Source organism: Heliconius melpomene, chromosome 4, assembly GCF_056956725.1.
Source record: "Heliconius melpomene rosina isolate 202511_hmr_F chromosome 4, ASM5695672v1, whole genome shotgun sequence".
NCBI lineage: Eukaryota > Metazoa > Arthropoda > Insecta > Lepidoptera > Nymphalidae > Heliconius > Heliconius melpomene.
The window spans coordinates 9,610,975-9,622,396 of NC_140392.1; the positions used below are offsets into that span (position 1 = coordinate 9,610,975).

Consider the following 11,422-nt stretch of genomic DNA (forward strand, 5'->3'; position numbering starts at 1 on the left):
GCTTAGGATCGACTGACTCGCGAGCAACTACTGTTCACGCGAAAACCTTCTCCACGTCAGTCCTCCAGGGCCTCGCTGAAGTATTTGTTACTACCACCAAGATCTGCACCGACAGAGGCTCCACGCGGGCTCACGCCCAGACCCTTCTGCGCTCCCCGCCGCGCACGTCCTACTCGTTACGGCATTATATATATATATATATATATATATATATATATATATATATATATATATATATATATATATATATATATATATATATAATATTACTTTTGAATTACGAATCTGTAATTTTTATATGATTACTTATTGTTTTCTTATTTTCGCGCCAATAAATAGCTCCATGCATGATGTGCTATTTTTATTTAAGTTTTATTTTGTATCATACATCAATTTAAAATTGATAAAGAAAACGAAAATAGATATAAAGATTAAATACCTTGATAAGTATTTATATATCATGGGGATATCATAATTCAAATAGAAAAACGTGAGAGCTGTGTATTTTTTTCAATATTATGTCGTTCTCAATAAATGGACTATCTAATACCAAAATATTTTTTCAATTCGGGTCCGTAGTTTTTAATGTTAATAGCGTGTTTGACCAAACAATCTCTTTATATTATTAGTACATACGTCAATTCATAATCTAAAACCAATAATTGCATATCTTTTGATAAATTCTAGCGCTTTGTTTTTATTAATGACTATTGATGATTGTCAATTTGACCACTATGTTAATAGATCTAAGGTAGAGTATCGATTTGCTGTTATAAATTCAATAGAACCGAACGTGTAGTTGAAGGAACCGCACGTTACGGAACTGTCTATTGTATAGAAATTCTAAACACATGTTTATATGTGCAGCTTATTCATTGATAACGATAGGCGCAGACCAAAAATATAGGTACTACTCGCACATATAGTAGTGCACTCGTGTAACAGGTGCGCGTAGATAATGTCCACAAATAAATAACCAAATAAACGGCATAATAAAAAAATATGGGTGTTATAAAATGCTGCCCAGAGTATTTCGTCGATTTTTTAGAATTACGCCAGTGAAATTTTTTTTTATATTTTTATTATCAGTGTGGTTCCTTTACATGAATTATATGAAAATATATAAATTAAGTACTGGACAGCCGTTGTCTTATGTGAAACGGCCCGATATCAAATATATATTGCAATGGACTAGACGATACAGTGCTCCTTTCGATTTCATGGGAGAAAGCAATTCTGCGTTTACAATAAACAATTGTAAGTACACAAACTGTCATGTCACCGACGATAGCGAATATTTCGCGAATGTGACAGATTTTGACGCGATCGCGTTCAATGGCCGCGACGTCATACACCTGTGGCCGTTCATGATGCCTCAGTCTAGGTCACCTAAGCAGAAATATATATTCGGTGCTATGGAATCACCAGATAATTTCCCCGCTTGCTATGGCATGTTAGATGGACTCTTCAATTGGACTTGGACATATAAACTTGATTCTGATTTTCGATGGGGTTATATTACGATTTATGATTTGGAAGACAATGTGGTGGGACCAGCGGTAGATATGAAGTGGCCGAAATTAAGGCCTATTAACCAAGATTTGAAGGATAAGTTGTCCAGTAAAAAGAAGGCAGCAGCGTGGTTTGTGTCTCATTGCCATACTAACAGCGAGCGAGAGGTCTTTGTGAGTGAAGTACAGAAAGAATTACGTCCTTATGGTTGGACTGTAGATATATATGGCTCATGTGGAACGTACAGCTGTCCAAGATCACAAAAAAGTGATTGCTTTGAACTGATCGAGCAAGACTATTTCTTTTATTTCTCTTTGGAGAATTCCTTCGCTGAAGATTATGTGACGGAGAAACTTCTTACAGCGTTAAATAACTATGCTGTTCCCGTTGTCTATGGGGCAGCCAACTATTCAAGGTAACTGGATTATTTATTTTTCGCCATATTTCATTTTAGGAGATAGTATATATTTTTTTGCTTGACAATATATCCCGCTCATAGCAAATCGAAGCATACGAGAATTTAGCATCGATTTGAAATAACACTGTAGAGATAGAATGATATACTTTCTATTTTAATATTTATACATATATAATTATGACCAATAATGCATTATCACTAAAATACATATAGAGTATAAACACACTAATATATACAAAAAATAAGCAAAATGTAAAAAATATAATAAAACTATATAATATATAATTTCGCTATAAATTCTATTGTTTTTTTAGTAAATAAATGATATGATTAAGAAATATTATGGAGTCTCCAAGGCCCAGTCGTGGCATGAGAGCACAAACGCGTCGTGCGACAGGTTGTGGGTTTGATCACCTCTCACGAAAATAAAATATTTAATATTTTAATTTTTTCGCTCTGGTTTCGAGCCAAAACCCGACGTTGATTTCCGCCACTTAACACTTAATCCCTCCAAAATTCGACGGAAAAGGGGGAACGGTGTGGTTAACACTATGTTCTCTCTGCCTACTGCGGAATACAGCATGAAGCTGAAAGAAAAGTTCTTATGACGCTTGATAACTTTTTTTGAGGCGGCATTTTATATTTTAGTTGGACCCTTATGATTCTACATAAGGTGTGGAAATCTTCAAAACTAAAGAAGATATATACGCCGTTGCTAGCAGCACCCGGTTAGGGTCTAGCTGATCTCTGGAATGTAATAGTAAGATGTGTGAGGAAGCTCGACAAAGATAATCGCTGTCTTTGACAAGTCGATTTGACCTCGTCGTCGCTTTCTTCCACCTTCAAAACGTAACAATGTGTAATTTTATCTTTCCCATTTCCTTCGGCTTATATGTCTCCGGCTCTTCATCACCATGTGCGTGGGGGATAAGCAATTAAAACACAATCGATGACGATGATATTCTTCTCACCGGCTGATTTGACCTTCCGTCGCTGCTTGTCGTTGTCGTCATTCATCAGTCATTGTCGTTCACAATCAATGACGTCCACGTCATTAATTGTTCCATTGTTTCTTTACTATTTGTCTATAATATTACCCGTACGAGTAGGAATCACGATTTCATTTGTTCTACTATTAAACGTGCAGAGGGCGTTAATCGTGACTGATACTAAGCTACTTATTATTTAAATACAAATTACGTATGTACATATAAGAGTTCTCATATTACGATATCTATAAATCAATAAGACAAGCACATAATAAAAATGGCCTATCTATCTTTTTTTTTTTTGTTAAGTTTGTTGTCTTTTATTTTATTTTTGAAGCCAGTCGAGGGGGTGGCAGTAGGCCACCGTGTGAGTGTAAACGAGATAGGTTGTAGGTTTGATTTCCATTCCAGGAAATGTAATATTTAATTAATACATTAATTTCTTTGCTCTGGTGTCAAAGCAAAGCATCTAGGGAGCAGAGTGTTTTAACACCAGGCTCCATCTGCCTCCTGTGACATGCGGGATACAGAGTGAAGCTGAAGCTTAACAGGATTTATATTTTTTCAATATTTAATTTTACCTACCACTTTATACTTTAATAGTAAAATTGTACCTGATAAAGATTTTTTTATGACCTAGTAATATTATCTGGATATATCCTAAGATAAGATATAGATTAATGCCTTATCGTCCACCCAAAAATGTAATGTATGTATTTAATAAGTGATCGCTTTTCCCTTTTTTTATATACTTTTTTCGTATACTAGGATAGGCAAGGGGAACGCAGTGTTAAAACACTCAGATGCTCATGTAATACCCAGTTTTCGAGATGCTACGATTGAGTCCGATTATCTCAACACACAATATCTCCAGAATTCAGCGGAAAGTGGGTAACAGAGTGTTTTAATACTAGATCAGGTTCCCTCTGCCTACTTTTTTATGTGCGGGATACAGCGTGAAGATAGAAAAAAAAAACAAAAAAGAAAGCATACTAAACGGAAGGTGGAGAACAGGGTATCTTGATACTAGATTGACTCAGCCTATCCAGGTTGCGGGAAAAATGGTAAGACTGTTTTAGTTTAATTGATCAATGCATTCAGGATCAGTGAGTTAGTTCGTCGATCAATTATGCTTTTATAGGCTTAGACATTCTTCGTTTTAGGTTAAGAAGAGTATTTTGACTTTACGAAGATTCAAAATGTAAACATATGAAAATTGTCTAATAATAACTATTAGTAACAATCTTTTCATAAAAGGCTTGACAGAAACAAAATAGAAAACTCTGGAGTTCATTGCAAATATTTATATAATTATATTATGATATTGTAAATGTTATTGATACTTACCTATATGTGTACATTGAGAAATTGTTATCAATACACACTCAATTATCATTTAAGTAATATAAAACTGGTACAAATATATCTAATAGTTACTAATGTATTTTCTAGTTTAATGTTAATTAATTGATATTTAACGACTATGAGCGTGGTTAATGATAAAAGTTAATCTTTTTTATATATATTTTTAATTACTTTCAAATAACTTAAACTAAATACGTAAAACATTTATAGATTAAGATAAAGAATAGGTGTTAATAAAACTGATTTGTCTTAACAGTCTAGTTAAATGGTGTAAATCTCAGAGTGACATGAGTTCAGACGAGTACAGACGCGCGGTAGAGCGTTAAGCCAAGTTCATTGACCCCCCTTGTAACTCAAAAACCATTTTACACAAACCTATTAAACTCATCACGAAATTTGCAAGTGCTTAGTTATTATTTATTGGACGTAGGTGCTCGCTAAGGGGCATCGGGAATTTGCAATATTCAACTTGTAAGGGGTTGTTTTTGGGGTTGTGAGTTTGTATAAAACTTCGTTACTACAAATGCTAGGAGTCTCAAATTTTGCATGGACGTCACTTATAGGACGTAGGTACACATGGAGACGGGCCGCTAGTACTTCATAAAGACTGTAATTTAAACATTTAAACAAAATAGTTGACAGCTGGTGTTTATTCTCAACGCCTGTTAAATATTACACATATGTTATTGCTCTTATTTAAATGTCAGGCGTTATAGATATTTACAGCGTGAAGCTGATTTTTTATTTAGCAGTCTTCAGTATAAGCATAAAGTTCGTAAAAGTTCTATGAATTATATTTGTATAAGAGAAAAATTTCGATAAGCAAATGTTTAGGAGTTTAAGGTAGCGGTGTTTGAGTTGACAGACTATTTATAGAGAAAGGAATATGTAAACGAAGGTAGTTGAATGGACTGATACCTGAAACGCCACTTCGTCTACTAGATATCCAATATGTTATCCGAAACCTGTGAAACCAAATATTGTTTGCAACCTTTCAAATAAGGTCGAGCGAGAGTTACGATCACTCATCAAAAGTATATATATTAAAAATAATTATAAAATTATGAAGCCGTCGCGGCGCAGCGGCACAAGAGTGTGACTGTAACGCGACGGTTGTGGGTTTGATCGCCACTTGAGGATGTCAAATATTTATTTACGTTTATATTTCCATTTCTTCGCTCTGGTGTCGAAAAAGCGCGGCGTTGAGTTCTGCCACTCGACACGTAATGCCTCCAGAATTCAACAGAAAGTGGGGAACGGAGTGTTTTAACACTAGGTTTCCTACCCTGCAATGTGTGGGATACAGCGTGAATCTGATTTAATTTAATTTTTATAAAATTATTCTTAGAGGCCCACCGTCTGTCTGACTGTAATTGCAACGGTTATGAGTCCCATTCCAGCTGTAGTGCATGTATTGTTTGGTGATCTTTACAAATAGACTAGAGATTGTAATGAACTTTTTGGTAATCTATATACGAGTATATAAAAGGACTTGTCCTCACTGACTGAGGTAAGACGCACGCACAGCCGTAACCGCTGATGGTAGATACGTGAAATTTGGACAGATGTTTACTTTCGTAATCTGGACATCCACTAAGAAGGCATTTTGGACAATTTTAACCCTAAAGGGGCGAAATAGGGGTTGAAAGTTAGTATGGAGAAAAATTTAAATCGGCACCGATTCTTATAAAATTTGAAATTCAGACTCTTAAAAGTATTTAATTGAACACGTGTTTCATGATTATCTAGAATTCTTTCCATAAGGGTGCAAATAAGGGGTTGAAAGTTTGTATAGGTTTTTTTTTAAATCGTCACCAATTTTCATAAAATTTGAAATTCAGACTCTTAAACGTATATAATTAAACACATGTTTCATGGTTTTCTAGAATTCACCCCCTAAGGGTGCAAATAAGGGGTTGAAAGTTTGTATGGAAAAATCTTTAAATCGCACCCATTTTTATAAAATTTGAAATTTAGACTTAAAAATATTTCATTGAACACATGTTTCATGGATTATTAGAATTCACCCTTAAATAGGCAAGCGAAGCTGCGCGCGTCCGCTAGTATTTAAATAAAACCAAATTATAGACGAGTTAAATGTGATGATGTAAAGAATATATTATTGTTTCTCTGTATTGCATACGCTGTACCAGATGGGTACTGTAGTAGTACTTAGAGGTGGAAAGCGTATAGTATTCCACTATAATTATTACATTTAAATAAATCGTCTAGTTTACGCAGGCGAAGCCGCGGGCGAATCACTATAATAGATAAGGAGTAAAATTTAGAGTGGCTTAACGTGTAAAACAGTCGTAATGTTACTTTGTAGATAAAATGTTGTATAGAATATTTAAAATTTCAACTAATTTCTATCGATTTCTGGTTTTAGTGGTATTTGTGTTTGTTCTTTATTTACTTTTAACGTATAACTTCACCGAATACAGAAATCATAGTATAAAAAGCTTTTCATATATGAAACAGAAAGATAAAAAATATATATTGCAATGGACAAATAGCACGCGGGCTCCCTTTAATTTCATGAGAATAGGGAACTCGGCGTTTGTGCGAAACAAGTGTAAATACACGAACTGCTTCGTGACCAATGATACACGATATCTCGACGAGAGCCAATTCGATGCTGTTGTCTTCAACGGGCGCGAGTTTTTAAACTTGACTCACGAGCAACTCCCTAAAAGAAGATCACCAGAACAGAAGTATATATTCGGCGCTATGGAATCCGCCGACAACTTTCCAATATGCGACAGTATATACGATAGCTACTTCAATTGGACTTGGACGTACAAAATCGATTCCGATTTCCGATGGGGGTACATCACTATTTACGATTTAGATGGTAATATAGTTGGACCGAAGATGGATATGAAATGGCCCCGTGACTTGGGGCCGATCAGTGAAGATATAAAGACCAAACTATCGACCAAGTCCAAGGCTGCTGCTTGGTTTGTATCACACTGTGTCACTAAAAGTAAAAGAGAAATCTTCGTGAAGAAAATCCAAAAAGAGTTAGAAGTGTACGGTTGGACGGTGGATGTATTTGGATACTGTGGCACTTTCACTTGTCCCAAAACTAAAGCTTATAAGTGTTTTGATATCATTCAAAAGAATTATTATTTTTACTTCGCCTTGGAGAACTCTTTCTCTGAAGATTATGTGACGGAGAAACTATTGCTTGCTTTGAATAATTACGCTGTACCAATTGTATATGGATCTGCCAACTACTCCAGGTAATAGTTAAACTAATTTTAGAGGCACATTTACTAATTTACTTAAATAAATACCTAAAAATTAAGAAAAATTTAAATAACTCTGACATGACATAATTTTAGACGTCCCGTCGACGTTGTGGAAGGCCTTTAATATTCCTTGGTGAAGTATTTACATAAATATTAAATAATACATCAATTGAAAGTTTACCTTCACCCAGTATCCTGCACATAGCAGGGTAGGTAGAGGGAACCTGGAACCCTAGTCTTTTTAGTTTATGGAAAATGACAAACGAGCGTACGGGTCACCTGATGGTAAGTGATCACCGCCACGACCCCATGTAAAACCACTAGCCCTCCACTTTCCACCGAATTGTGAAGGCATTGTATGTCTGCCTCGTTACCAATACCTCGTTACCATATTTTATCCTAGAGTGGGAGTCGAACCCCTGACCTGTCGCCTTTACAGTCGCACGCTTGTGGCTCCGCACCGTGATTGGCGTCAAAAAAAAGAGATCAGTCAAACTGTTTTTGCGTCGGCGTTTTATTAAAACAGTGAAAAATAGAGTGGTGTCCCTCAAGACTTTTTCAATGCTGAAAATGTACGATAAAAAACATAATAAACATAAAACTTCAATTAACGTTTTATTGGTTTTTATAAATATACAAATAGACTGATTTATCAGAACCTATCACTACTTGTTATCTACAAATAAAAACATAACACTTTACATAGAAATCGATTTAAACTTTCATATCATTATCAACATATATTTTTACAATACTTTAATGATTTTTTTTAATGTAATATCAGTTAGTGAGAACACGGTGAAAGATGTAGACATTAGTCACTAAAGGTATTAGTGTGTAAGGCGTAGTCAACACTAGGTTTATTTTGACTAAATTGCTGAGATGCGGGACATACAGGAAATATTTTGTTTTATTCCTATCCATTTCTAATGAAGTATTTTAATTTACAATGCTATTCATTAATGCTTATCTATTTGATGAATGCCGACGTTATCATCCGTTAACGCCATTGTAGTGTAAATGACTGAATTTTTAACTGAATCCATGATAGTTGTATATTTAGCCATTCTTATATTTAAATTGTTTTTGTCATTATATGATTAATTTTAAATATTTTTATTTACCTAATTATTATTAATTTTCTCCAATTTATTACGGTACAGGTACGGTAGGTTAGAACGATTTCTCTCAGGACTATGGAATATACATAATAAATTTTTAAATAGATACTGTAGTATCTTTAAACAGAAACATTATAGCCAATAAGCTTTCCCCAAATTGCACCATGATTGAACCAAAATATTTATATTAAAACGTATTGATGAAAATTGTAAGCTATCTTCTATATACGTACGATTGTAATAAAAATGTAATAATATATACAAAGTGTTTGACATATCCAGATATCAATGCGCAGCCCAAATCGTTGAACCTAAAATCTTAAATATTTGCAGATGGATCCTTAGTCAACTTTGAAGGAAAATAATAATTTGTTTATTGATTTTGAGATTATAATGTAGTTATTGCCGTGAAACTATATATCATGGGAAAATTGAAAACCACGCGGAGAAAGCCGCACAAACCTAGTCGTTTATACGCCGACGCCGTCTTACGAAATGCCCACGGGGGCAATAGATACATAGATACTCGATACAAAGAACACAACATGGTAGACAATATTAACTGATCTTTTGTAAGAAAAGAAAAAAATCTTTTCAAAAAATATATCATCATTTTTCTGACATTGTACGTTTTCATATTGCATCATGTTTACATGTTTCTATTGTCAGAAATATATGAAATTCGGAAAAACACGTTCGTATATGGTACCAAAGAAATATATATCTTTTAATAATTAATAATTAATTTAGTTGTCCGTCTATCAAGATCATTTTGTTCAAGAATTTAATCTTAAATATATCTTTTTCTTTTCTAAGTCTATATATCTAATATCTAAGTCGACGCAATCAAAAGATACGCGCGGTTATGCTTCGTATGCTTTTAATTTAAGAATATTTTTCAAAAACAAGAAGTAGTGTAGTACTAAACACCATCCTTTCCCTTGTTAGCACAATATTTCACTCCGGCCAGTGGGAATCGAACCCACAATCGTGTTTACAGTCTAGCGCTGTGCCGGTACATCACTAGATTTTTTAACATATGTACCTATATTAAAATGTATTGTTTTAATATAACAATAATATAAATTTAAAATGTATTATTTTAAAATATTTCTTCTTTTCCAGATTTTTACCCCCAGGGAGTTATTTAGACGGGAGGGCGCTCGGTCCAAAGAAGCTAGCGAAACTAATAAGCGAAATAATTGGCAACAGAAGCTTATACTATGACTTTTTCCGTTGGAGGAACCATTATAAATACAAAGAGACCTCGTCGACAGAAGACATTTGCAAGTTGTGTGAAATGATGAATAATGAAACGAAAATGAAGGAAGTGACGGTGTGGCGGGATTTTAGAACCTGGTGGAACGGTGCTAGGTATAAAAACAACTGCTCGTAATTGTTTTCGCGTGTCCTTTAAAATTTTTTTTTAACCGACTTCTGTAAGAAAAGGAGGTTATCAATTCGACTGTATTTTTTTTTGTCATATTATCTTGGCATGGTGGTGGTGTGTCAAGACTCCAGTTTTTAAAAGCAATGTGTGAAGTTATATCATTATTGTGGCCGTGAGCAAGATTGATAGTGGTAACTGTGTAAAGAAAAGTCCAATATATAACAATAAGGCTATAATAAGTACAGTATGTACACAATTCTCGATTTTTTCTTTTTTTCCTTTGTAATAACCAGAAGTAGTACTACCTGTAGATGCTGGCTGCCAAATTTCATAATTCTAGATCAACTCTAACCTGTAGATGCTAGCTGCCAAATCTCATAATTCTAGATCAACTCTACACCCTATAAATTTTGATTTCCTTATTTCGACACTATAGTGTCGAAATATGGGGTTTTCGCGATATAGGTCATATCTTTCTTAAAGTAAATGTTTTCTACATTTTTTAACGAAATCATGGGGCCATAGATCTGAGTATATGGTTTGAATTCCAACTCGATCGACTCGAATAGACATACAGACATACGGACGGACAACAATGTGATCTTATTAGGAGACCTGTTTTTCCTTGTAAGGTATCATCAAAACAAAAAAACATGCTTTTCTACACCAATGTACTTCTGAATGTACTCGGAGCTATAGCTAAGTTATACGAAAAAAAAATTGAATGGTTTATTAGTAACCCCTGACGCGTTCCACCATTCAGGTAATGGCTCCATCATCAGACCAGCTCAATGATGCCATATTATATTATTGTCAGCGGGCTATAGCTCATTTACAAATCAAATGTTACTAGATAGGTGTAAACAAAGATTTTTATAATGTAAATAAATATTATGTAATTATATCTTTTTTTATATATTAAAACATTATTTTTGTTTTATTTTCTCTTCATATTAGTAATAAATTAACATTTTTTTATTTACATCTCATTCCCGAGGCGACCTATTATACTCCCTCTACTAGTAATAATATATGGGAGCAACGCCATCTTGGCTCAGTTTTAAGATATCTAACAGAAGTTCACCTGTTGGGTTCTCACAATTAACATAATAGTTGTTTTATTCACACTCGCAAATAAATCATTTTCATTTCTCTGTCTGGAAAAACAAAACGTGGAAGGAGAAGGGAGTGTCTCGACAATGGGTTACTTCCACCATAGCGAATTTATTATAGGTCATCGAAACGCCGCTTAAAATATATTATTTAGGGAATATTTTTGCAAATATCAAAAATAGCTTTATGCTCTTTTCATTCATATTTCCGTTTTCATTTAAAATCTTTATCTCTGTTTTCAAAATGAAAACGGTCTCGCT

The 11,422-nt window shown here is 34.2% G+C and overlaps 1 protein-coding gene across 2 annotated transcripts; it reads left to right on the forward strand.

Annotated features, from left to right (window-relative positions):
• The first annotated feature begins 885 nt into the window (after positions 1-885).
• Positions 886-10,975, forward strand: LOC146539704 (alpha-(1,3)-fucosyltransferase C-like). 2 transcript variants are annotated; one of them, XM_085208129.1, is made up of 2 exons: positions 886-1,927; positions 9,785-10,975. In XM_085208129.1, the coding sequence occupies exons 1-2, from the start codon at positions 1,017-1,019 to the stop codon at positions 10,053-10,055; spliced, it is 1,182 nt and encodes a 393-aa protein (XP_085064255.1). In that variant the 5' UTR covers positions 886-1,016; the 3' UTR covers positions 10,056-10,975. The 2 variants fall into 2 exon arrangements, with proteins under 2 accessions (XP_085064255.1, XP_085064256.1); XM_085208130.1 differs by lacking the exon at positions 886-1,927 and adding an exon at positions 6,407-7,529.
• Positions 10,976-11,422: the final 447 nt, after the last annotated feature.